This window comes from Hippichthys cyanospilos, chromosome 21, assembly GCF_059441005.1.
Source record: "Hippichthys cyanospilos isolate Australia breed blue-spotted pipefish chromosome 21, RoL_Hcya_1.0, whole genome shotgun sequence".
Taxonomy (NCBI): domain Eukaryota; kingdom Metazoa; phylum Chordata; class Actinopteri; order Syngnathiformes; family Syngnathidae; genus Hippichthys; species Hippichthys cyanospilos.
Genome location: NC_142389.1, coordinates 2,457,609 through 2,484,711, shown reverse-complemented (window position 1 = coordinate 2,484,711; position 27,103 = coordinate 2,457,609). Strand labels below are relative to the sequence as shown.

General features: G+C 41.2%; 2 protein-coding genes across 4 annotated transcripts in view; both read left to right on the top strand.

Annotated features, from left to right (window-relative positions):
* Window positions 1-805: 805 nt before the first annotated feature.
* On the top strand, window positions 806-6,659 carry slc30a8 (solute carrier family 30 member 8). 2 transcript variants are annotated; one of them, XM_088404867.1, is made up of 9 exons: window positions 806-1,131; window positions 3,061-3,218; window positions 3,304-3,450; window positions 4,495-4,648; window positions 4,733-4,878; window positions 5,206-5,318; window positions 5,745-5,850; window positions 5,943-6,077; window positions 6,175-6,659. In XM_088404867.1, the coding sequence occupies exons 1-9, from the start codon at window positions 1,049-1,051 to the stop codon at window positions 6,318-6,320; spliced, it is 1,188 nt and encodes a 395-aa protein (XP_088260993.1). In that variant the 5' UTR covers window positions 806-1,048; the 3' UTR covers window positions 6,321-6,659. The 2 variants fall into 2 exon arrangements, with proteins under 2 accessions (XP_088260993.1, XP_088260994.1); XM_088404868.1 differs by lacking the exon at window positions 3,061-3,218 and having other exon boundaries at window positions 809-1,131.
* A 691-nt stretch (window positions 6,660-7,350) lies between these two features.
* med30 (mediator complex subunit 30) overlaps window positions 7,351-27,103 on the top strand; it is a 30,290-nt gene continuing 10,537 nt past the window's right edge. For both annotated transcript variants that reach the window (XR_015863941.1, XM_088404429.1), the window contains exons 1-4: window positions 7,351-7,422; window positions 7,936-8,169; window positions 10,115-10,273; window positions 14,177-14,284. Coding sequence is in view for 1 of the 2 variants with exons in the window: in XM_088404429.1 (XP_088260555.1) it covers window positions 7,981-8,169; window positions 10,115-10,273; window positions 14,177-14,284 (456 nt within the window). In the remaining variant the exon portion in view is untranslated. The remainder of the gene's footprint in view (window positions 7,423-7,935; window positions 8,170-10,114; window positions 10,274-14,176; window positions 14,285-27,103) is intronic.

Sequence of the window (27,103 nt, the reverse complement as noted above, 5' to 3'; positions counted from 1 at the left end):
GTGTTTCTCTAGTTTTGAGCTCTGATTGGAAGTTGAATGAGTTTCACTGTGTAGAATGGAGCTGTCCAGTATTAAAACTTTATTGGGGAATTAGCGTCCTCTTGTGGCGCATTTTGGTACTGCCCTTATTTACATATTTACGAGTGCTCGAAATTCAAATGATCAAGTCTTGTAATATTAGTCGCATTGATTTAGCATATGCTATTATTTGTGTTAGATTCATTATAATACAGTCAAATGGAAACAAACTATCATAAATCATTTGACATATTTTACATGACATATTATATGACCTAGATTAACCTCATCAAAAGAGGTTACCAAGCTTTCCTCTTTAAAATAAGTAAACAAATGAAGAAATAAACACACTGAATAAACAAACAATAAATAAATATGCAAATGAATACATTTCTCATACGTTACATTTTACATGACATATAAGTACACTTTTAACCCTTTTTTAACCTCGCCAACAAATGAGGTTGCAAAGCTTTCTTCTTTAAAACCATGATTTAAAAGAAGTAAACGATAGATGAATAAATAAATATGCAAATGAAAAAATATTCTAAATTATTTTACATATTTTATTACACATTTAACGTTTTTTTTTAACCTCATCAACAAATGAGGTTACCAAGGTTTTAATTTAAAATAAGTGTTTTTCTCCGTGTGAATCACAAAACGTTTGGATAAAGTTTCTGCAAACTTTACGTTCTTTCATTTCTTTCTCTTTTTTTTTTGCACACGGTGCCTAGGTCACAAGGCCGGATGAATCTCGTATTTGGCTGTTTGCACGCTGGCCGCGCGGCAATGACGTTCACTCTGCTTCAAACCAAGTAAAGACAACAATGCTACGAGAACAACAACTCAAAGAACATCCAGCATTTTAAAATCACTTTTTTTGCAGGCACTTTTGTTTATTATTATTATTATTTTTTTTACAATTGCTAGTTTTTTTGTGTTTTTTTTGTTTTTGGTTTTTTTTTACAATTGCCGGTTTTCGCCTGCCTTTCAATTGCGAGGGATTCCCTTCAGCTGTGACGTTCACATGCCAGTCATGATTAAATGTAAGGATCCGGAAAGGTTACGTCTGGCGTCTGATGTCAAAAACAGCTACGGTGACCTCGGAAGGTGAGAGATTTATATTTTCAAATTCTGACACGAAAATGAACTAAACCGACGTATTCAATATCATCTTGCTAGAACATTAAAAATACGCCTTTCTGTTGCGTTTGTGTCAGGAAAAACGAGTTGGTTTTTTTTCTTCGCTTTTTTTTTCCCCTCACCATTTTTTTTTTCCACACGAGACTAGACCCCGCGGTGGGATTAGCAGTGTGCAAGCGGGACGTTTTCATTCAGTCGTGCTGTGTGAACGTGTGAAGTTTGGTGCTTCTAGCAAAAGAGCTGTGCGCAATGGTCATGAGATTCGTGTGAGCTGCACATCTGTTAAGATTCTGCAACTTTTCAACAGGTGGCGAAAGCGGGCACAAGAAACACCATTAATCCTCAAAAAAAAAAAAAACAAAACAGACTTTTGTGTAATTTTACAAGAGGGAAACATCACACTCTATTAAATCTTGCTTTACGAAAAAAACATACAGTAATGATACAATAAAACAGAATTAAAAAGGCTTTAATCACATTTTCTCCTCAGTTCTTTCAGTGCCAAGCGTCACTCATCTTTAAATGATACAGAATATAATGTGATGTCTATGTAAACATATGGTGGAGTATCTGATTGGATTCCTTAGCGGGGAAAAAGTATGATTCTACATTATTCTGTTATTTAGTAATCACTGTTTGAAAACGGGTAATTTGAGTGACATCAAACTATTTGACAAAATATGGAGAAACCTGCTTTATGTTAACTTGTTTTCTGCACAAATGTGACTTTTACGCTCATTTTTTGTTTTAGTGGCATCTGAAAGATCTCGACCGTCCTTCCTTCTTAAAACACCAACAACAACAATGAAAATGAATTTTTCATGGCAAAATAACAGTTTGTAGGAATAGAAAATAAAAGCAATTACCTAAAAACGCCTGAAGAGGGAGGCAAAATAACAAACACAACCAACCTCACATGTTGAGCGGGCTAAATGCCTTAAAGAGGGGATGAAAAAATGGAATATTCCACATTGTAACGTTAAAAAAAAAAAACGTAGGCCAGGGACGCCGTAACCCGGGGGTCCACTGTATTTTTTTTTTTGATAAAAGTTTGATTCTCGTCCCTTTGTTGGGTCTTCTAAGGACATGACAATGGCCCAAATATCCCTAAGCAAGATCTGCAAAGGTCTGTATACAGAATAGACCATCCCCATATTTAAATATTTGAGTTAGTACAGGTAATTTCTGGCAGTCAACACAATTTATGAGATGTCTTAATTTTTGTTTGTTTTTCTGTGAAGAATTTTACAACAGTATTTCATTTCAATAAATGCTGACAAACAAATGACTGCAGTTTTTGCCAATAATATTTTTTCTATTTACATTAAATTAACTGATTATATGGAAAAAAAAAAATATATATATATATATATAAACCCCGCCCCACCCAAAAAAAACAATCCAGACTTAATTATTTAATTAATTAAAATGACCAGTAAATCTAAAAATATATTAAAAAAATGTTTATTTTTTTATTTATATTATTTTTAAAGCGCTAATTCATTGTGCGGCTCAGTGAGCAGCGGTTAGCACGTCCGCCTCGCAGTTCAGAGTTCAGAGTTCAAACCCACCTCGCTCAGGCCTTCCTGTGTGGAGTTTTCATGTTCTCCCCGAGCCCTCGTGGATTCTCTCCGGCTTCCTCCCACACTCCAAAAACATGCATGGCAGGTGAATTTGACACTAAATTGTTCTTGGGCGTGATTGGTTCCGAGGACTGTCGTTTGCCTCCGTTCCCGGCCTACTGCCCCAAGTCAGCTGGGATAGGCACTAGCAAGCCTGCGACCCTTGTGAGGATGCTTTTTTTTTTTTTTTTTTTGCCGAATCTGGCCCTGCAAATATCACACATGAACAACTTTTCCCTCGGTTGTTTCAATTGGGTTGCGTCAACGCTTGCAGCCTGGAAGCGCTGAATCCGGATATCACCGCCGGTGTCAATCATTGCCATGACAACAGCCGCGCGCTGGAGGACCGCGAGAGAGAGAAGAAAGTTGCCAGGAAGAGGTTGTACGCGGTGTCTGTCGTCTGCCTGCTTTTCATGATTGGCGAAGTCCTCGGCGAGTCCTCGTTCCTCCATCGACGCCGACGTGAATCCCAAACGTCGCTAAATCTGTTTTTCGTTTTTGTCCGACGGTTTCCCAGGGGGATATTTTGCGGGGAGCCTGGCGGTGATGACTGACGCGGCCCACCTGCTGGTGGACTTCATCAGCTTCGTCATTAGCCTGTTGTCGCTTTGGCTCTCCTCCAGGCAGGCCACGCACAAACTCAGCTACGGCTGGCACCGTGCCGGTAAAACACTTGAAAGCTTTTATTTGTTTGAATTGAAATCCTGCCTCGATTTCTACTTCTCAGTCCAGGTTCCAAATTCCGTGTTTTCTATGGTACCGTGTATAAGACGATGGCAACGATGTAAAAATTAAAGCAAAACAATGAATCTCATCATTTGTAGATTCTTCATATTTTCTCGTGTTCATAGCCTTAAGTTAGTGTTTTCTGGACTATAAGGCGCGCCGGTGTATAAGCCGCAGCAGCAAATATTGAGCAAAAATAAATAAATAAATCGTTTGCCGCGGTTAAGCCGCACTGGACTAGAAGCCGCAGGTATATGGTGGTAATATGAAATTTAAATTTTCTTTACATATTGAACACGCCTGCATATTTAGTCCCAACATTACATTTATAGAAAATGGATGGATGGATATTAGCCATAGAATACTGCAGAGTTTATTATCAGTTCAAACTGGAAATCAATACTTCGATAGCATTCTGTCTCCCGTTGTTTAATTGATTATTTTAGTCATATAATATATTATATTGTATTGTATTGTATTGTATTGTATAATATAATATAGACAATCCTAAATTTATGAATACAATCATATACTGTGTATCAAATTTGCACACCACAAACTTTTATAAAAGATGTTATTCAATTTAAACCATTTTCAAAATATATTTTTAATAATATATTTGAAAACTCTTTTCGATTCACATCTTTTCAGTTGTATTTCATAGTTGTCCCATAAAGCGACTCCTTGAACACACATTTGCAGATAAGCCGCGCTGGACTATAAGCCACAGGGCTCAAATCATGACGAAAAAGTCGCGCTTTATAGTCCCAAAAATACTGTATATATTTGTTGCACGTTAAACTTTCCCACATTGTGAGCGATCAGTGAATGCCTCGGCACTTTACATCCTTTTAAAGGGAAGTTTTTTTTTGTTTTTTTCCCCAGTCCGTTTTCCTTCTGTCTGAATGAAGTTCCTCTTTTTTTTTTTTTTTCTTACTGGTCTATTCTCGTCCACTCTGTTGTCATTTCCTCATCCTTGCAGAAATCCTGGGCGCATTGCTGTCAGTGTTCACCATCTGGCTGGTAACAGGAGTGTTGGTTTACCTGGCCGTCGAACGCATCATCAGTGACGATTACACCATCGAGGGCACGGTCATGCTCGTGACCTCCGGCTGCGCCGTTTTGGCAAATATCATGTGAGCGGACAGCGCAGCCGCTTTCATTTCGTACAATATTTACTCGATGCCGTACGCTGTATCTCAAACGGACTTTTTGAGCAGTATGGCCCTCACCCTTCATCAGTCCGGCCACGGACATAGTCACGGAGGACTTCCTTCATCCGGCCACAGTCACGAGAAAGCCGTGTCCAATCACGTTCATTTTGCGGAGTATGTTGTCAACGTAGAGCAAAAGAAAGAGGATCGGGGTATGTTTACTCACATGTTTTTAAAGTCGGTGGTTTGACGCCCGATTCGATAATACTTTGCAGTTTACGCAAACTGCCGAAAAGACATTGCAACTATTGCGCATGCGTATTTGAAAATGTACTATTCCTGTCACTCCTGCATTAAATTTAATTTGCCGATACCCGCGGAAGCCCCGCAAAACTCTCACATCCTTCTCAAGCCTTTACGTACCCCCATGGTTACTCGCACTCCCATTTGACGACCACTCCACTATAGTAAATAATATGCAAACAAAATATGGGAACAATGGAATGCAATTCGTACTTAATTGTCAATGTTTCCTTCAGGCGGTCGAATGCAGCAAGCCAACGCGAGTGTGCGTGCAGCTTTTGTGCACGTGGTGGGAGATCTTCTCCAGAGCCTCAGCGTGCTGGTCAGCGCCATTATCATCTTCTTCAAGGTGAGGAGCATTGCACACAAGAAGACTCCGTGTCTGCATACAAAAAGAGATGACATCATATAGCTTTCTAATCTAATGAGGTACCATGGTACGTGTGTGTGTGTGTGTGTGTGTGTGTGTGTGTGTTCCACAAGTTCAACCCTGTTGTCATGATTTGCAGAGCTGTATTTAGACCAAATTAGTGCTGTGGCACCTTCTTGTTGCCAGGGAACTATGGTGAAATCAATTAAGGAGCTTCATTTGAAAAAAAAAAAAAGGCTTTTCATTTAGTATTGTAGCATAAAAGCAAAACAAAACATTTCTGAGGCCTCAGCCACTCATGAACGATTAAATATGAAATGCCATTAAAAAAAAACTGCTATGCCATCTACAATTTATTTGAAAAAAATCTATTCGGTTTAATCGGGGTATTTTCTATTGTTTCAGCCAGAATACAAGATTGCAGACCCCATCTGCACGTTCCTCTTCTCTATTTTGGTTCTGTGCACCACCTTCACTATCATGAGGGATATTTTAATTGTCTTGATGCAAGGTGAGCCCATCGTCAGGAATGTTTCAAATATTTTTCACACATACTGTTGTCGCTGCAGCTGTGCACACGATAAAGTGAAAATCGCACCTCAGGTGCCCCGGCAGGGGTGAGATATAGCGAGGTCCGAAAGGGTCTCTTGGCAGTGAAAGGGGTGACGGCGGTCCACAACCTCCACATCTGGGCCCTCACCATCAACCAAGCTGTGCTATCTGCCCATGTGGCCATAGGTGAGAAGAAAAGTGTCACCTTGAAGGAAATGAAGAAGTTACATGATTGCATTGTGGGCCGATTTTGATTTTCTTCCATTTTTGCCCTTCTCCGCAGATGAGTCTGTAGATGCTCAGACAGTACTGCGAGAGATGACGCAAGCCTGTTACTCCTTTTACAACTTCCACTCGGTCACAATCCAGATGGAGCGCATGGCAGACCTGAAACCTGGATGCACTCTGTGTGAGGACCCGAAGATGTAGACAGCCAAAGTCTCCATTTTACTTCCTGACTCGGTTTTTGTTGGCGCTGCATGAGATACTCTGAGGTTTAATTCACAATGTTACGCAAAAAGACTCGTTTGAAAATACTGATCTTAAATATGTTTTCTAATGTGAGGGGCTCGTTTCATGGGTTGGTTTGTAAACTTCTGTTTTAAGTGTACCTGTGATCTATACAGTGCTTCTGTTAAAGGCTGTTTGGACCACGATATTTTCATACATGCGTGAAGATGTAGTTTTCAATAAATCAATCGACCGAGACCTCTTCAGTCTGGGATGATGCACACTGTAAAGTGCAATATTAAACCATATTTAAAAGCACGGAGAGCGTTTTCCCTCTTCAGAAAGTGGATTGTGGCTGAATGATTTTTTTCTCGAAAATCGGATTCTTTTGATAACCCGTAAAATAATTAAAATAACAGGTGAACCCAGGGGAAAAGTTTTTTTCTGTTTTTTTGCCGTGGCTAGTGTGATTAAGTTTTTTTCTCCCGCTGTATAAATGCAGTACAAAAAGTGGTTATTGAAATTTCTTTTTTTATATTGCTTTTTGGTTGTGTCAATTTTAAAACGGATATAGTGCAAAGAAACAAATGCACTCATGAGATTTGCTGAAGAACATCCAAGACTTTTCGTTTTATCACATAATTCCGGAGGCTGTATCGCTAGACACGGGTGAGTAGGTCGACAAGATTTCTATTATTTATTTAGGTTAAAAAAAAAATGCATCTTGTTATTTACAAAAAACACCACAGCGTGGCGCTCTTGCCTTGGGTAACGTAAACACCTCTTGAGCGCTTTACCGTAATGCTGAAAAGCTGCACTTCATAAAGACAATCGGAGCTAGAAAACGATCACGTAAACTTATGTATCACACCTATTTGGACAAATAGCTATTAGCCTTTCACTTATTATGAATATAATAAGTATACCCACCTCCCCAAACTATATCCCATGAATTATGAATTATCATATTTCCGTTTCAGTTCTACAGTTACGGTTTCAGACGTAGATCTCGCGATACTTTCAACCATCGCCGCAGCAGAGAATTTGACATGCAATCAACACAGACAAATTATCGCCACAGGTAATATAATAAACTGTCATTTATGTTTTAAAACAAACTTCTATCGTATTAAAGTTTTGTTTAACGTCAACGACTTTTTCAAAGCTGTCGCTTTTTCTTGCTCTCCACTTAGATTAGGTGACGAGCGTTCCACTTTTCCATATGGAATTACTGGCGACTGCTCGCTGCTACCTAAACACGTTCAATGCAATTCGATTTTGCTTTTCTATTTTTACGTTGTCATCTTAACGACTTTTGCCGATTCGGTGGTACTTCGAAGTGTTTACTGCTCACGAAAGAACTTTGCTGAATCTTTCGTTTCCCAAAGTGATTTCTCTATTACTTTCCCCTCTTCTTGACGTTTGCGTGAATTTGTCATCACTTCTACTCCGTCTCGCTTCATTTAATTGCGTTTTAATGTTTTCATTTCGTAGTTTAATCCTGCTGAGTGGTACTTAAGAAAATTAAAGTGTCATGTTTTGATGAAGGGAGAAAAGTTCGATTAAGCTACATTTTTTGTTGTTGTTGATCAAGACACATAAGGGTCTGAACATCTTCAGTCATCAACCTGCTGTCTCCATGACAACCCCTCCACTCGTGTCACCTTTTACCGGGCAGCCGCCGCCTCAGCAACAGCAGCAGCAGCAGCAGCAAGCCCAGGCAGCTCGTGATGTCAACACGGCCTCGCTGTGCCGCATCGGCCAGGAGACGGTCCAAGATATTGTCCTCAGGACCATGGAGATCTTTCAGCTTCTCAGGAACATGCAGGTGTGGTCGTCTTCCTCTCGGTCTCAACGAAACAGGAAATAGCGCACTTAACACGTTGGGGATGAAATGCACGCTTGCTTGTTCACAAGACACAGCTTTATATTGTTACATTCATATTTGATGTGTAGCAGGACTTCCAGGAATCCGACTTTTTTAAATTGAATCATAAAAAGTCAATTTCCAGTCAACAAGTAATTGTGTTATTACTCTATTTTTAATTGCTTTGCGTCGCAAGCCAAAGTTTGCATTAATAAATGATTTTCAGACATGCTGCCACTAAAAATGAATAGGTATGAAATAGTGGATTGGCAGGTCTAGTATTTTGTGTTTTAAGTGAAATAAATTTGTTATTATCCAAGCATTTATTGGATCTACAAAAAAACACATTACAGCAACACAATCTCATTCACTTTAGGGACATTTTGAGCATATACATTTAGATTTTACATTTTTTCTTTTTTTTTTCCTCCAATATTTGAAAATACTGTATTTATTTTCTTTTTTTTTGGGCGGGGCGTCAGGTTTACACCACCCATTTTTCATGTATTGTGTTTTGTTTATCAGTATTCTGTTTAACTATCGATTAAGTTAGTTAATTATATTAATTTATTATTATTTATTATTCATGTATACGCTCATTTTTGGCTAGTCCCAATCCCCAGGGAATTGTTAGGGCCGATTGTACTGTAAATAAATATTTTGTTAATAGATTGAATTGATTGCTCCATCTTCGAAATGTACTGTGACTGATTAGTATTTTTTTTTCCAGGAATAGTTGAGTATCGGCACTAAGTATTGATACCGAGCCGATATTTGGCCTTATGTCAACGTATCGGTACTTGTGATGGAGCCAATTAATAGTATCGGCTGCCGCTATGGAGCTATTTTACGATCGCAAAGTAGAAATGACAAATTAGAAGAATAGAAAACTTTCAGGTACTCAAAGTTATTATAGGCAAGCCTGATTACTCACTTGGTCAGCCACGCCCCTTAAAGTAACACATTCAATACACAATTACTACAGTAATTAGTTTGTATAAATTAATTACTAATTTCTATCATCACTTTCATAAATCACTTAAAAAAAATACAAAATTGTGTTTTTTGGGTGAGAGTGGACAGGCTTAACGGCGTTTAAACAGATTTGAACGCGGAGCAGTAATTTGCCATGAGCCAACAGAGTTACGAGCTTGGTCACGGATCTCATCAACTCCAAAGCCCCTTGACATAATATGAGTTTAATACCGCCATATTTTATCCATGATTTTTAGCAGCTTTAGTATCGCTGATTGCCGCGCACTCAAAATGCAGCTCAGCTTTTGATCGCGTCCTGACAACGAGGTCAGCATGCGTTAATCATGGATGACTTCCTGCTTCTGGGAAACAGCCAATCCTGCAACTGAAGAAAATCACCACACACACAAATCCAACGCGATTTTGTGCCTCAGCCACAGAACGCTTACGCACAGCATTACTATCTACATATTTATTTATTCTCTTTTTTAAATTGACTTTGCAACCCATAAAACATCTTTATCTTCCCTCAGCCTACCTGCTTCTTTTCCTCACAGCTTTGTCAGGTGATTTCCTTTATATTTGCGTACTACTCGCTATGCACCTCATTTGCCCTGAAGGCAGGCGTGTTTCAAGTTATGCAAGCTGTTATAATATCAGATGTGTCTTGTTCCTATCTTGCAGGCACCGCAATTATGTCACCTCTTTCTTTTCATTTTTGTCACATTATCACAAACGGCTGTCTTTAATACTCAAATGTCTGTCACTCTCTAACAGCGAGGAAGCCGCTCAGTTATTCTAATAAAGTCGCATCTATTTTCTATGAGTGGGAGGAGTCTAATGGACGACTTCAAGTCCGAGTGCGTTTAACGGTCATCGGGGATCGATGCGGGCCTTCACTTAACGCGACATTTCTCCTTGTTCTTCCCAGCTGCCTAATGGAGTCACTTACCACCCCAACACTCACCAGGATAGACTGGGAAAACTTCAGGAGCATCTACGCATGCTTTCCGTGCTGTTCCGCAAGCTGCGCCTCGTCTACGACAAATGTTCCGAAAACTGCGCTGGGCTGGATCCCATACTTCCGGAGGTATGGTTTTTTCGATAGGGATGGCAATGCAGTTGAAATGTCTTGCCTTAAGCAAATATACACAAAAAATGGCCATCTCATCAAAGTTTCTAGGCTTAGTATATCGCAAAGAAAAACATGAGGAAAGGTAATCAAAGAAAGGGATTTTTGTTTACCTTCAGATGCAGTTTTACTGTATTTACAATTAATTGTATCTCGTCAGATGTGCCGCTGGAAATGATCCGATTTCAAATGTATTTTTGGGAACAATGTGCCATTGTCAGCTGTGAGAGTCGTGTGTCGCATTGCAATCGTGTAATAAATACTTTTCGCCAATAGGCGGCGGAAAAGTACTTTACAGACTAGATCCTCTTAATGTGATTAAACTATAATTAACAAATTTCCTAACCCAAACTTTGACCAAAATCCAATTCAAAGCTTGACTTTAAAAGTAGGTCTTGACCCTCAAGAAGAGGCCTGAACTTGTGTGGTCCACCAAAATGAAAGAGTTCCCCACAAGGACAGTGAAACCCCGGGTTTGGCCCCCTTGCACACACACACACACGCATACACACACTGATTTTTACTCTAGGGGGCTCTTATCTATGTACTCCCTCTAGGTCTTTCTTTTCTATGCTTGCAGCAGATCCAATGGACCTCTCAGGTGAGTCTCCAGTGTGTCTTTAGGCTGGTTACAGTCACCACTTTCTGGAACAACAGCACTTTAAGATCTACCGCACTCTCTCGATGCATGCATGACCACACACACTCCAATACACATCCGTGTTGTGTCTCACTCTCAGACATGCATGTGTGCACCGTCGCATGTTACAGAGGCGCATTGGCTCATTGGTCACGCGCTGTGCGGGGATCCATACAAGCAAGGCCGTCTCTCGCTGTTTGATTGGATCTGCGACTGAAGCGGACCCCAAATTTCCACAGATTGGCTCGGAGCTAATCCCCCCCCGAGGATAAAGGAGGATGTGAGAGATCAGTCCTGAATTGGAACAAATCTTCCATGGTTGCCGCCGTCGACCTTTCTGCATTTAATTATGCATTTTCTTTGTGGATTTTTGAGGAGGACATGGGTTGTCCTACTGTCAGGAGATTGCTTTCTGTGTTGGTAATTAGTTTACGGATTTTTTTTAACTACTGCCGACTTGATCCGGTTTCTCATCAGTCGATGCTTCCGATCTCGATATCATAATTGGGAAGAGACTGATTGGTGATGCAGATTTTTGGCATTTTGTTGGCCTCTCCCTTTAAAAAAAAAGTTTGAACTAATCAAGGGTCTAATTACAGTGGACCCCGGGTTACAGCATCCTGGCTTGCGTTTTTTTCATGTTACAAAGTGGAATACTAAGTTTTTTTCATCCCCTTGATGTCATTTTTCCCACTTTACTGCATCAACAACTGTCATGACCTGCGGGGTTGGCCTTGTTCATGTTGTTTTGCCTCCCTCTTCAGGCGTTTTTAAGTAATTGCTCTTATTTTCTGGTCGCGTCAAACTGACTGCGCTGCAACGTGTCACTAAGATGCTGGGCTGCTATCGGTCGGCGTCACGGTGTCACTAAGATGCCGACATGCTAAAGACTTGATCTAGTGTGAGTGCTTAAAGTCTCGATAAATAATGGAACACTACTGTTGACCCTTGCTTTTTGTAAGAAGGTCAATTCTGGCCGGCGAGTAGTGAAAATCCTCATATTATTGACACTTATAATGCATTCGTAGGAAACGCTGATTTATTCATGATCATTTTTAAAATGAGTCGGCCCATTAATCAGCATTTGGTACTTTTTTTCATTACTCGCCGCGAAAAAAACGCGGGTTGTGTAAACCTTCCTTTAATCATCCCGGGCAACCAAGTCATTTTTCTTTGTTGGTGTTATTAAAATGTTTCTCCGCTCTCAGTGCAGGGCTAGCTAGCTGATAGCGCAGCCCCCATGCTCACCTAGGACAGAGCGCTGTTGATCTTGGCCCCAGCCCGCGTACCATTTATCATGCCGGACATTTTCGGTGCCCGCCTGACAGCCGCTCACTACCGGCTGCCCCAAACAGGAAGAGGAATCAATGACTCAGGCAGCGTGACCTCATTGCAGCCCAATTTGCAACAGACCCGATTAATGAACAGCTGGGCCAAAGGCACGTCGGCGTTTCTCTTTTTCTCTCCAGCTGTTGCTGTGGCCTAATTCTCCAGCCATTACAAACTCCAATATTTTTCTTCCCTTTTTCCGCTCTTTACTCTCTTAGCCTGAACCCCGTTTGACTTTTCCTCCAAGCGTTTCCTTAATGTTCTTTCAGTCGCGCTCCTGCCTTCAATTATTTATTATACGGGTTATTTCCCACTTTTTCTTATATAGGAAGGCAACCTGGTGAACTTCATTAGCCCATTCTTCTCTGTCAGGGCAGGAAAGCGCATCCATCTTTTCATGGGGGAGGACGGGGTTGTGACTCACGGGCGCGCACGCACACACCCGAGTCGTCATCCATCTTAGCCCCCTCACTCAGCACATTTTAGCCCCTCACGCATGCGAGCTGCCAAAGTCAGGTCATTACCTTTTGAAATTCTATAAGTTCTTGTCAGTGTTATGCAATTAAAAAGTTTCGCTCGCTCTCTTGCTCCATTTTCCCCTCTTGAACCAAAGACAAGATCGCACTTTGTCTAATATCCTGCTAGCGTCTCTCTGCAAGAGTCCAAGCTCGTTTCTTGGGAGGAGGCCCAGAAAAGGATCGGAGCGCGCAACGTTATCTGCATTTTTGTATCTTTCCTCAGACATTCGCAGTCTGGATAAATATTTTTGCTCATATGCCCCCTATTTATTTATTACTAGTTTAAAAGAAGAAAAATCTTTTCCATGACACTGACAGAGTTACTGTACCAAATATTCATTATTTTGTGTTGATATTCCAAAGTTAAATCTTTTGTAAGGCAGTTTTCACAGCTTTTATCCTGCTTGACCAAAATTGTTATTGTAAGAACTCCAAGGATGCCGCCACATTTAAAAAAAAATATTATCTATTCTTTTTAGAGCACTCAGCTTGTTTGAATTTCTCAGTATATTTTTGTTGGTCCTCCTCAAATGAGGAGTGGGGGGGGTTGCTGTAGTACAATTTTACAATGTAATTGCACCTCCTCTACTGTATGTGGCAGCGATGCTCTCGTCAGAAAGTTTGCAAGGAGTATTAGCACCTCTGCAGAGGTGTACTTACAAAAACAATTCATAGATAAATAACACTTTTTATAGTCACCCCGGAGAGTTGGAAGGTTGGAAAATGTTTTCTTCTCCCGGGGGTTGTAACAAGAAATAATTGAGAAGCAATGCTTTAAGTGTATGGATTCGGTCTCGAGTTTTGAGCGCTGAAACCTCAGTTGGAGCCGTGACTTTACAGCGATAACCATACGCCCCGTTAATGCGACTGAAGAATATGAAAGTATAAAAAATGCAACGGCATTCTTTATCGAAAAGCGCGATTTAAATGAGCCCATTTACCATTTTTACATGTTGTCTGTTACATGTCGACTATACTGTAGCATGAGTCACCTTCTTTTAAGAAAACCACTAGGGGTCACTATGATATTTAGCAGGTCCGAGGCGACACGCATGAAGGCCCTTGCACATCGGCCCCGCTGTAGTGTGGAATAGACAAGGTCAAGCACACAGGGTGTTTAAAAATGAATGAATTCCCCACTCTCTATCCTGTCTTTTACTATGTCCTGCGGAGGCGGCAGACTTACAGAATCTACCGTTGACAAGATCCCCACATATGCAGCATTTTAACCTAGAATTGCAGCCAAATTAAAACGATGCTTTTACCTGAGAGGTACAAGGGGAGTTTATTATCATTTTGGCGTAGATTAAAAGGACACATGACAGCTAGCTATAATTATTCAGTGTAAGCTATTTTTTTCCCTGTGCGTTCCAGCAACTGATACCCTTTATGGAGGATGACGGCATCAAACATGACGACCACTCGGCCGGCCAGAACCGGCCCACGGCCGAGGACAGGAGAGAAATCCAGGAGGTCAACAAGGTATCGTGTCCTCACTCCAGCCACGCTCTCAGGGTTACGTACATTAAGTACCAGCCAGCGGTGATAAAAAGACAAGGTCGGCTTTCTTAAACACTTCAAACCTAAAGCGTGTGGTTTTCTTGTGCTGTGATAGCGTTTCATACCATGAAGCTTTATCACTGCCTGTCATTCACGGAGCTTAGCGCTGGCGTGGACAAGGTTGTGCTAGTTTCTAGTCAAACGCAAGAGCTGACAGCGGTCTGCGGTACTCTCTGTCACGTTTTATTTCTTGTACACGCTTGAGAAAGTCTCGTGACGTTTGATTCATGGCGACTATCTTTTGATACTTTCATCTTTGCGATTAAGCCAGCTCCCTGTACTTTGCCTTATCTGGTCAGTTTCCTGTTATTTCCCTGCTAGGGGAAATCCATCCAGATTTCCAGTCATTTAATAAAATAATCAACTTAATTTGATATTTTTGTGACCTTTGAGACTCATGACGAGGACCATGTGGGGCAAGCGGTTCCTATCGGGCTATGCTGGGGAATTTAGGGAGGAAATTCTCATGTGCCTGACTGACTGGATGGAGGATAAACTTTTCCCAAGGCAGCGAGCTGGATGCGAACTCGCACGGCGCCTGTAAAAGTTGTTCTCGTTTTCCAGTAAACCACGCCAACGCACTTTTTTTCAGGGCCTTAGGGGTTCTTAACAGGTGGATCATATGGTTTTGTTTTGAATGGGTGGGTGTAAAAGGAAAAATAAGTTTCGGCTTATTTTGTTTTATGTGTACTTTTATATGACTGCTGTGTCAGTGACTCATAAAAAATACAGAAAAAACAAAACACTAATTTCTTGCCTACGTAATTTACTGAGACAAATGAATTATTTGGTGTAAGGACAGCACTGAAGTAAGTTGTCAAATCCAAACTGCCTACCACTAGGAGCCAAATGGTCAAAATCAGCACTTTAAAAAAAAAAAAAAACATACTCAAATGATTGATTTTAATGAAGGCCTGCCTGTGGATGCAAATAATGAAGCGTGCATTTTCCGTGCACTTGAATATAGCATCAGTATGCGATCCAATCAGTAGTTTTTAGTGCGGAAAAGGAAACCTCTAGAGGGCCAAAATATTTCGCATTTTCACTCTTCTTTCAAGGCCGACAGAATATTGTGCGCTATGTTTATGTAAATATGAGTGGAATCATATGAAAGATTGACTTCCATTCACTCTTCTGGTTGTCCCCAGCGCTCCGCAAACCTTGTGAGTAGAAGCGGTCAGGGATAGATGGCTGGAGCCATGGTGGTGAGAAGTGCGGCTTCAGTAAACAAGACGTTTCACTTCCTGATTAGAAATATTGGTACCATAAAACCTATATTAAATTCCAATCAAAAAATAACTCAAGTCTTTTGGAAGCATTATATAGATTTGATTTTCTTATTTTGCGAGATGTTGACTTTTTGAGTGGCCTCAAACGTCAGCGCGCTCTTAAGTGCTTTTTCAAACGCGTTACCTGTCAAATGTGTTTTTGCTCTGCTCTGATAGAGAGGCCTGTGACGTGCAGAGCAGATAACGCTTCTTTTAACCAACACGCTGTGTTGTCAGTCAAGTCTGAAAGTCTTTGTAGAGATTGCATCCACCACCCTGGCAAATACATACACAGTGCACACTTTTATGCTACCCAGAGAGGAAGCTGACAAAACAAATGAAAAAAAGCAGCATGATGCTTTTCATATGAAAACATGTAACAGAAAATTGCTATTTTATCAAAATCCTTATCTAAGCACTCAAAAAGTCTCCCTCAATCCTTCCCTCAGTGTTGTATCGCATTTTCCAAAGATTGCTTTTGGCACAGCGATTCATTTCTTGTCCCATTTTCCACCAAGCAGTGCAGTTCCAATTGGTTTGCCACACATCAGGTTTATTACTTTCCACTGTCAAAATGTCAGCGTCAAGGGGCAGCGGTAGCTAAGTCCGAATGGAGCAGAAGGCTCAGAGAAGGAAATAGTATGCAAATCTGTGTTGTTTGAGCAGTGTTGAGGTCCTGATACCCCATTTTGTCTGTAAATGGTAGAAGCCAGGCACACTGCGCAGTAAAAAAAACAATATTTGTAATGAAAGACCCCATTGTGTAGGTGAGCTATTGAAATAGGTAGACTTTAAAAGAGAAACCGAAATACGACTTGTAAACCCATTTGCTTGGAATTGATTATCGAGCCTGTGACCTGTTGACAGCTTTCGGTTTTTCAATTTGTCTCTACGATATTCCATCTTATATTTCATGCGCAACAAATGTAAACGATTGATGTCGCTGTTCCAATATTTTTGAGGGAAAGAGTTAGTCCGTGGAACTGCAGGTTACATGTAAAAGATGACAGTTTAAGATCATTGTGCTGCTGTGTTCTACACCTACAGCACAACCCATTAGAATTGCTAATTTTCAGCAGTAAAAAGGTCATATTTTGTCTATAATTAACCCATTCACTGCCATCCAAGTTCAAATGCATTTTTGACTTAAAGGACATAGATTGTGATATTTTTACACAATTTAATCAATGCATATAAACTACATTTAGCACAACCGTGATTTAATTTCCTGTTAAAAATAAGATTTATGTGACTCGCATTTCTAACCTGAAAGTAAAACCGCTCGTCGGTGGACCGTTCTTCTCAGCGTGCCACGCCCCCTTTATGACGTCATTCAATGCAACCGGTCACAAACATTCACCCACCCATCATCTTGACCGCTTAACCTTACGAGCCCGCTCCCGAATGATTGGGGACCACCGATTTGAGATCCCTTTTATTTTGTCTTTGTTTACCCTGCATTGTTTTGTTAGTGCCTGTGTATGTACCGAGTGAGCCAACGCTTTTGTTCCTTCTTTCGAGCGAGAAGATTGTTTTTTCACGCGCGCACATTCACCAAGTTTGATGCAGTTTGAAGCCCTTCTCTTTCTTTAGTCTCTTTATGTGCATTGCTGGCTCTGTGCAGAAATTGCATGCCAGGCTGCCTGAGTGTGCCGCAATGATAATGGTCCTAGGTCAGTAGTGTCAGCAGCAGCAGAAAGGAGAATTGGTTATTTTTAAGAGCTGTGCAGCGCTCCCCTGGCTGCTTTTAAATGTTAGCACAACAGGGAAACATTGAGGTGAACCCCGCGCTAAGCTTCATCCCAGACAACAACAGAATCATAACAAAACACACCGAGCGGCTTTTTTACCGCAAATCCGAAAAGGCCTCGGAAAAGCGTTCGATAAAAGTATTTACCGTGCGGCGGTCTCTTAAATAAAAGTGATGCAAACATACTGTAAATAAGCAATCGATATTCTTGTAAAAACAAAGCACACAAGTGTAAATTGCATTTTTCATCCTCATTAGACAGCGCTATACATAAGGGATAAATAACCTTGTTTGTGACGTGACCTTCCCCCAATGGAATGCATTAGCATGCAAATTGAGTTCCGGCAAATGATCCAAGTACGGAGGTTGAGAAGACACCATGGAAACGTGCTCTCGCCGAGTGTTTTCCATGACGCTCGGAAAGAACTTAGCCTTAGATTGTGGTGGATGGAAGCTTCCTTGTATGCTTTTGCTAATGACAGTAGCCCGATTGGGAGAAATTGACCCAGCAAGTTTTATTTTCTAAACGTCAGTTTAGCTGAAAAGTCACAAATATACATGTTTGTTGACTTGTGTTATGATTTTTTTTTCTGCAAAAATTTGCAAATTGTGGTCCTTGGAAAATTTGCCTTCTAAAAGGGGTCCCTGGCTCCACAAAGTTTGCGAACCCCTGCTCTAAACGATTGCTCAATTCCTAAAATCGTTGTGGGTTCATTTGATACTTGATTAGTTTGTTGATCGATTGAATATATAATCAGAGAATCGCTGTTTTGACAACTCCTAAATAGCTAAACCTTTCTTTTAAAATAATAGCGCATATTTACGAATGGATTCTTGCTATTTTCGTCCCTCATTAACAGTTTGTCATCTGTCCACGAAGACATTTTTACAATCCTGACGATCAAATCTCTGTTTTTAAAACCGGGTCCGATCCAAAGGGCGCAACTGGATTCCTCTCCGGCCCTCAAATGTTTGCCCCATGTGTTTGAACATATTTAGCCGTGATTTTCTCCAGGCTTCCCAGCTGCACATTAAGGCAGCAGTAAGGGCAGCAAGCTTTGGGGAGTTAAAGTGCTTAGTCTGATAAGCAGAGCAAAGATGCGGCGGGACAAGCCAAGCAGATGTTTTGCAGCCGGGCTACATCTGCTGCAGTGGCTCCAGCCAGATCGGATGGTTCTGAACCGAGCGGGAAGTAAATGGGAGTGGAGTGAGATATAACAGAGTAGAGGGAAGGAGATAGAAGAGGAAAAATATGCTTGCCAGATAGATGAATAGATGCTGCTAGGGTAAAAGGCTTGATGGAGAAAGAGGTGAAAGATTTGAGATAAGAGTGATAGAAAGGAGAAACATGGATAAATAGCTTTCTGATGGCTAAAGCCAGAAAGAGAAATGGACTATCAGGTGGTGGGAGAAGGATGGATTAGGAGATAGCAGTTTGGGGACATTTTTTTAACCGGGGGGTAAAGGACGAAGACGCGCGGGAATAAAACAAACAAACGATAGCGCTGTGGGAATTTTTGAAACGATCTCGTGCGGGAACCTTGACTGGGTTGGCAGGTTAAGATTGATGAAAGAATGTATTGATGGATGTGTATACACCTGTGGATTGGCAACTTAATCAGTTTTGGAAAGAAATAACCCGCGACTGATAAAGTTCAGTCGCAGGGGAAAAAAATAGAATGCTCCTGTAAGCGAATTCCGTGCGGAAGATTGATGCTGAGGTGAAACGATAAATCCAAGCGTTTTGCAAACTTCTGAAGATCAGATTCAAAAAGAAAGCCACGCATCTATTTTACTTCAGGTTCTGAGCACGCGCTTTCAACTGTCATATTGGGCTGTCACTGTCAGATATTTTTGCGAATGATTACCCTTGATTATTCCATCGATGAATTGAATTATCTGACAAATTTTGCCTTGTATTGTTGTGTATTACAAACTTTTTTCACAATAAGAGACTATTTACCAATTATTAGGGTTTATTTAATTGTGTTGCTGCAATTAATGGACAACTATGGATTATCAACTGAAAGTATTTTTGCCAATTTTTCATTTCAATACCCAAATATAAGACACACCTGTGTATAAAATGCACCCTGAACTTTTTCCTCTTGTGTCAATAACTTATCTGTATGTGAACAAGGATGGACTCGGACGTTGGTTCAGTCTGCCTGCTTCTTCTGTTGAAAGTAATGCCGTAACAACCTCAGCTAACATGAGCTATTGTTAGCTGCAGCAGGCACTTGATGCTAACAGCGAATTGACATCTCTAACCCTAACCCTAACTTCTGACCTGTCACATTATGGTAATTATTGGAAGTAAGAAGATGGACGTTAAAAAAAATGCACACCTGTGCGTTAAACTTCGCTTATGTGGCTGACAGATAAAGCGTCCTCGAATGGCGGCGAAAAAAGGAGGCACGCATAATTTTGGTCTTCATTTTTCGTAAAGATGTCATATTTGGGGAATTATGTGACTTAATCAGTTGTCTAAATTGCCCTATCGAACTTTGTGTTATGCAAATTTGAATGTACCATAAAACATCAAAGCAGCACTTTGATGACGTTGAGAGCTTTTTTAACCTTGCCAGCCCTCATTGCAAACAGAAGAACGCAAACAGATACATTTATGGCTCACAAGAATCCATTCGTCAACATTTTAAAACGTATAACATAAAGTCTCAGTTGTGAATAGATACTGTATATTTGTGTTTATGATGTTAAAGCTGTCAGTTTCTTCTTGTGCCTTTTTTTTTTTTTTTTTTTACACGAAATGCTTCACCAGGTTATTTTAAATCGCTCTTGTAAAAGACAGATGCGGCCGCACGATCCACATTTGTCATCGCGCGGCGACTTTATCCCCCTTCCGTGATGTTTTTATGTACTATCGGCTCCGGAACAATGACGTCACGTCGATGGAATAGGGTGATAAAGTGCGAGGATAAGAGGATTGTGAAATCATACGTATTTTCTTCACGCTGTCCTCGGAATAAAATAACCTTGGACCAGACAGCCGCCTTGTTATTATTCGACAGGAGAGAGTGGTGTGAGGAAATCCATTGAAGTGTATGCTCCCAAGACACTATCACGCTAAACAGGAGTGTCGATTTGACACCGCGCGTTCGCGCTTTCCAATCCTTGGCTAATCCCCTGTCTGTAACCGTGGCGTAAGCAAGAGACCGCCTGGAAGAGACAAAAACGCAATCGGAATTTTCATGGGGACGCTTCATTTTAGGAATAACGGCAATCCGACACATTCGGTGCGTATTGTTTATGTTTTTTTTGTGGTTCGGAGGCCGTCAAAAAACTGAAGCTTCTCTCCGGCCGTTTCGTTTTGAATAGCACCCTGACTCACAGCGCGAGTTGAGATGAAAATCAGACCTGGCCATAGAAAATTTTTCTGCTTTTGTACTATCAGAAATGAATTGCTTTGATTTTGGCTCATCTTATGCATTCTGGATACAATATTTATCAGTTGTCACGTCACCGAATAAAACCGTCACCAAAACAAGCCCCTCTTAGTATAATATGTACTACAGTTTCAATTTGAGAACTTTTTTTTCGCGTTTTTATATCGGCCGTATACTTACTTACAATAATTACCATAACGCTACAAGCTAGGGGTTGGATTTCAATTGGCTGTCAGCAGCTATCAGCAGCTCGTGTTAATTGATGTTGTTACAGCATTCATTTCAACAGAAGAAGCGAGCAGACTGAACCGCCGTCCGAGTCCGTTCTTTTTCACTCGCAGGATTGTGACTAAAACGGAGAGGATCTTGTAATGGTTATGATGTCTCCAGCTGATTCAATTAAGAGTTGAAAGGTATGCAGCCGAGTTCTCCGGTTAGAGAACAGGAAAAGGTATTCCATTTGACTTGTTTATTCATTGTGATCTTTTGGCATTTACACATAATCATGAACATGATGGAACACGGATGTTGCGCAACTTCGGGTCGTTATGGCACAATTAACGCGAGGCTCTGTCGCAAGGAATAGGAAAAACAACTTCAATGTTACACTGGCGCTCCATGAACGCAAGAAAATATGAAGAATTTAGAAAGATGAGATTTGTTCTGTTTTGGTACAGTTTTTACATTGTCGCCAAACTGTCAGTTGCACGGTAACATAGAAAATACCTGAATCTGAGCCTTAATTAAGGGTGTGTCCTATACACAGGTGCGTCCTACTTCGGGAGATTTATTGGTCCACACTCAACCATTGTTTATTTTGGCCTTTTTATCAGCGACAACAAAATCAGTTCATTTCAGCCATCGATTAGCTGAAGTTCCAACCTGACCGCATTTTGATCCTTCAGCAGTTGACACCCTATCTCCCGTCGTCTCCATTTGAAAGGAGATGCACTTCGAGCCTTTGCGTTTTCCGTCACTTCCACTCATAGTCCACATCTAAAGCCCTGGAACCGGTCGCCAACATGCCTGAGTCAGATGAACTCTTAACCACACCCCCTCCGGCCCCTCGCCTCAGCGATCGTGTTGGACAGGTAAGAAGTCAAAAGAGAGCTCGGGAATGGGGCTGATAGAGAGAAGGCAGATAAATGAGGCCTTCTTGGTAATGTCCGGATGCTTTACGGGGCGTCCCGGCCGTGAGTGATAGTCTTGCTCTCGTTATCTGTCGATTGGGGTAATTGCTGTTTGTCGGAGTCTGCCTTGACGGATGGTTATGCGGTCTGGAGGAAGGTTGCCGCTGGCGAAGGAGGAAAAGGGGGCCCGGATTTCTCTCTCGCCACTTTACTGGGGAAGCGGGCCGCAACGGTTATTGCGCAACTAATCAAATCGATCGTTTGTTTTTTTTGATGATCGATTAATCATTTCTAGATCGCGGTTAGTTCAAAGTGGTCTTTCAGATTCTCGGGAAATCTGGTTTTGAGGTGCGCCGATTAATCGGCAATTCATTGATAATCAATCCCTGACTATTGTTGATAATCCATCAATCGTTTTGAGAATTTAATGTGTCCAATATTATGAGATTTGGAGCAAAAACAGTGATTGAATCTGAATTTGTTTTTGTCCTGCATTTTTTTCACTATTAATTTGGAACAATATCCTGCTTTTCAATAAACGAATGAAAATTCAAACTTATCATTTCCGCAATCGACAAAATAATTGACAGATTATTCAACGATGAAAATAATTGCTATTTCCAGTTCAATTTAAACGTCCCTCCCAGTATTGTCCTTTTGTCTCGCTTCGTTTCGGAGATAGCGTGCCAGGCAATATGAGCGTTCTCACATCCATTATGGACCTTGTTGTTTATGTATGAAGTTTCTCAGCGTGGAAGAAACTTAATAATGTTTGCATAAATATTTCAGAAGCATTAGCCATAATTCATTGGTGCCTAATGGCTTGCGATTGCTCAATCTGTGCGCTTCAGACCCCTGGTGTGGTAGAATGTGATTGCGCATATCAATTCAAAGTCCTTAGTCATAGGCGAAAAAAAAAAAAAAAGTGCAGTCACACCCATGTGCCCACAAATGACTTCCTTAATGAATGGCCTGCTTTACTGGTCACATGCCAATTAGGACAGGAAACGGCGTTTAACTCAGTGCTCATTTAGCCGCAGCGTTCCGCCCGCTGTCCGTAGCGGCTCCTTTCCAAATACGCGCCAAGCGACCTTCCGATGGGCCGAGAGGATTCTGACGCGTGATTCGTAGCGACTCTTGATAATCAAGCCATCTGGGCGGTGGGACGGGCGGGCGGTCTTGTCGTCGTGGTTGCATCGCTCATCGTTTGTCTTGGTCGTGCTTCCTTTGCATGCGCTATGTCTCCTCGGAGAGGAGCTTTTATCCCAAAGGGGGACCTAGAAGACATGGCCCCCATTATTCCTCTACTGAGCTTCTATTCCCCCCCCCCCCCCCCCCCCCCCCACCCCGAGCTGAAGCCTGCCACTGCCACTTGCCTTGCGTTTGATTTGATACCAGCCTAAGTGTGAATAAATTCCTGTCACAGCCCATTAAGGAGGCCTTGGAGAGATCTGGCATGTTATTAATTCTCCACAGCTCCTCACTTTCGCCGCAGTCTTCTCTTGGCTATCTCTCCCTCTCCGCTGCTCTTCTCGTGCACCCTCACCCGTCTCATCCCTCCTTCCCTCGCTCGCTCGCTTTCTTAATGCCCTGTTAATTACCGTGTCTGTTCGTTTTATTCAAATGAGAAAGGGAGAAATTAAGGGGGGTGCGATTTCAAATTGAAACGTGATCCATCCATTACGTGTCTCTTTTTTTTTTTTTGCAGACCTGTGAGGTAGCTGCTATCACAAGTGTTTATAATTGAGGTCCGCAGCTAATGTTTATTTTGATAATCAATTGATCTGGTAATTATAACGCGCATTCAATCCGAGGTACTTATTTACGTTTTTGTTTTTTTCAAGCATTTGGTTGATGGAAGGTCTGGATTGTACGAAAACAAATAACTATTTTAATCAAGTACTTAAGTACTAGTCAAACCATTTAGTACTTAAAAAACAATTTTTGATAGATCAGAATTAAGTGCCAAAGTAATCAAAGCACTAAAATAACTGTTGGTTTTGGTACTAAAGCACTAAAATTATTACTTTTAAAATATTAGTTACAAGTAAACTGATTTTTTAGACCCTCCTTTAGCCAACCCCATGTTTGTGTGTGTGTGTGTGTGTGTGTGTGTGTACCGCATTTTCCACACTATAAGGCGCACTGGATTATAAGGCGCACCATCAATTAATGACATATATTAAAACTTTTTCCATATATAAGGCGCACCGGATTATAAGGCGTACCCTCAATTACTGACATATTTTAAAACTTTTTCAATCACAATCTAGTAATACTCAAATTAATAACAATAATAACTCGAATAATAACTGAAATAATAACCTCGTTCAAGTGTAAACACACAAAAGAAACAGGTAAAGCTTACTTATTCCCCATCTACCAATCCCAATCTCAATATTGATCCATATATAAGGCACACTTGATTATAAGGCGCACCATCAGCTTTAAAAAAAAAAAATAGGGCTTTTAGGTGCGCCTTATAGTGCGGAAAATACGGTATATATAAAAAGCAGATAGTTGAGCCTTTGTTTCATTGTTGATAAACAAACGCGAGCTCCCAACTTGCCAGAAGAGCGGGTCAAAAGGACAAGTGACTTGATGTTCTCCGTCCATCGAACCCCCCGTTGCGCCCCCTCCTTCTCCCATTGCTCCCTTTACGGCATCCTTGCCACCATGTGCATTCTCTGAATTAGTAGGCTGCTCACAGCAGGTGCCCGTACCTCGGCCTTATTAGCTGCCTCACGTGGGCCCATTAGAGGCTGCGGCTATGCCAAAGGGGAATTGAATTGTTTTGTCAAGGTCATAAGGGCAACGCAACCACAAAGCACTAACCCAGCCAGTCCAAAGAAATGTTCATTTCAGCCTGAGCATTTCGTGTCAAGGGAAGCCCCAATTATTCACCTTTTATTTTACACGGCCATGTACACTACGCACTTGCGGTACTTTGTTTTGCAGAAAACGGTCTTTTGCTCAGATTTGATTTTTCACGCTATTTTCACGACTGAATGGAAAGTAAAAACACAAAGGGAAAAAAAAAAAAGGATTATATGCTTTGATATCCAAAAAGCATGACTCTACCCCTCTATAGAAAGATCCAGCGCGGGCTTGCGTAAGCATCAAACACACGAGTTCACATAAAAGGATTCGGCAAAAGAAAGATGTTTTTAATTTACTTTGAAAAGATTCACAACTTCAGGCACTTCTCATGTCATCTGGCGTCCGCTGGGAGTCTCAACACACAAGGGGCTTTTACTTTTTCGGCTTTTGCATGGGGGAGGGGGGCATAAATGTCATTTGCTCTTTTTTTTTAAAAACAACATTTGCATTTTGGAGAATACTTGTTCGCATTTGACAACTGCTGTCGATATGAAAGTACAACAGTGGAAACTATTGGGGAGCGCCGTTTGACGTAAACTATGTTTTTTATGGGAATGGGTGGAGAAAATGTTGAGGAAAATGGGGAAAAATAAAAACGCTTGACTAATCTTAGCCGGAATGCTTGAAATGATTATTATTTTTTTGTTAAATGGCTGTGGATCATAATTTACAATAGCTTTAAAAGTCGAGGTTTTTGTTATTCTTCAAACCACTTTTCTAAAACAGAGATTGTGATGTGCTTGATTATCGTTATGTTTAGTCACTGTTTGCAAACATCTGCTTTGACTTTGGAAAACAATGATCAACATTTTTGTATTCTTTTCTTGACAATAGGAGCATACCAGCCAGCGAATCGTGAAAATAAAACTGCAGTGCCGGTTTAAAAAAAAAAAAATGATTTTTTTTTATCAAGGGATGGAAATCAAAACTTGAAACCTCCTATTTTAAAATGCAATGCCTCCAATAATTGACAAAATAAACAACGGATGAATCAATTATTAAAATAATTGTTAATTAATTGCAGTCCTAAAATTTTATGAATTAGCTTCTTTTCCCTTAAAGATACAATGTGTAGAATTTAGTGGCATGTAGTGGTGAACTAAAAGTGCAATGATTTTGAAGGCATTTTTTCTTTCTCATGCATGAGGAGAACGGAGAAGGACTGCACAAGGTCAATGAGCAGGTTGTCAACCAATTGCAGGGCACACAAGGACAAACTACCATGACTGCATCCAATCGCACGTTAGGACAATTTAGAGTGTCCAATACACCCGCCACGCATGTTTTTGGAGTACGGGAGGCAACCTGTGCCCGGAGAGAAACCACGCAGGCTCGGGGAGAACATGCAAACTACACACAGGAAGTTCGGAGCAAGCTGAAATTGAACTGAAATTGGACCCTCTATAACGTGATCTTCAAAGATTTTCCCATACCGTTTCCTAACCCTTTAAAATTTATTTGCGGGCCATGCTTATTTAGGCTTTGTTTGAGCTAGGGCTTAAATGATATTACCTCCTGCCAGATATCCGAGAGTGATGAAGTCCTGCTTGCCCTGAAATATTTTGCGCAATTGGGTTTAAAGCAATGATAGCCCAACCTTCTCGCCCCTCAATTATCAGCGGCGAGGACCAAATCAAAAAGGTAAAACCCCAATCAATGCGTGTACTTGGCGGATTCCGCCCCGGTCAGCTGACACCGCAGTGGTTGCGCCTGGATGCGGAGGATGACGACATGCCGATTGTTTTTTGGCCACCTCTGGAAGAGAAGGCTTTTATCTGTCTTCTGAAACTCTTATAAAAAGGCTTTATCCCCCAAGGAAATCTCAATCCAAACACACACTGGCACTAAAAGCCACCCTTTGAGGAAAGTCATAAAGTTTATAAAGTCAATTAAGTTTTTTTTTCCAAAGCGGTGGCAAATTGAGTCTGTTTGCCCTGCCTCCCTCTGGGTATACTATCAGATGGTTGAAAACAACCCACTTAGGGTCACCGTTCCCCAGGCAGCCATCGAGCATTAAGCAGCTTACTTCCACAAGTTTGACTTTTCTCAACTTTCACAATTCGGTGAAGATTTTAGTGGCAAGTGTAGTTAGGAAAAAAAATCTTTGTCTTTGTTGGTTAAATAGAAAATTAAGCACAGAGATTTGAATGATTCTGAGAGGAGGCTCGGCGGTCCTCCTCACAGTTCAAATCCACCTCGCTCCGGCCTTCCTGTGCGGGGTTTGCATGTTGTCCCCTAGCCTGCGTGAGCTCCCTGCGGTCACCCCGGCTTCCTCCCACACTCCAAAAAGATTCATGGTAGGCGTG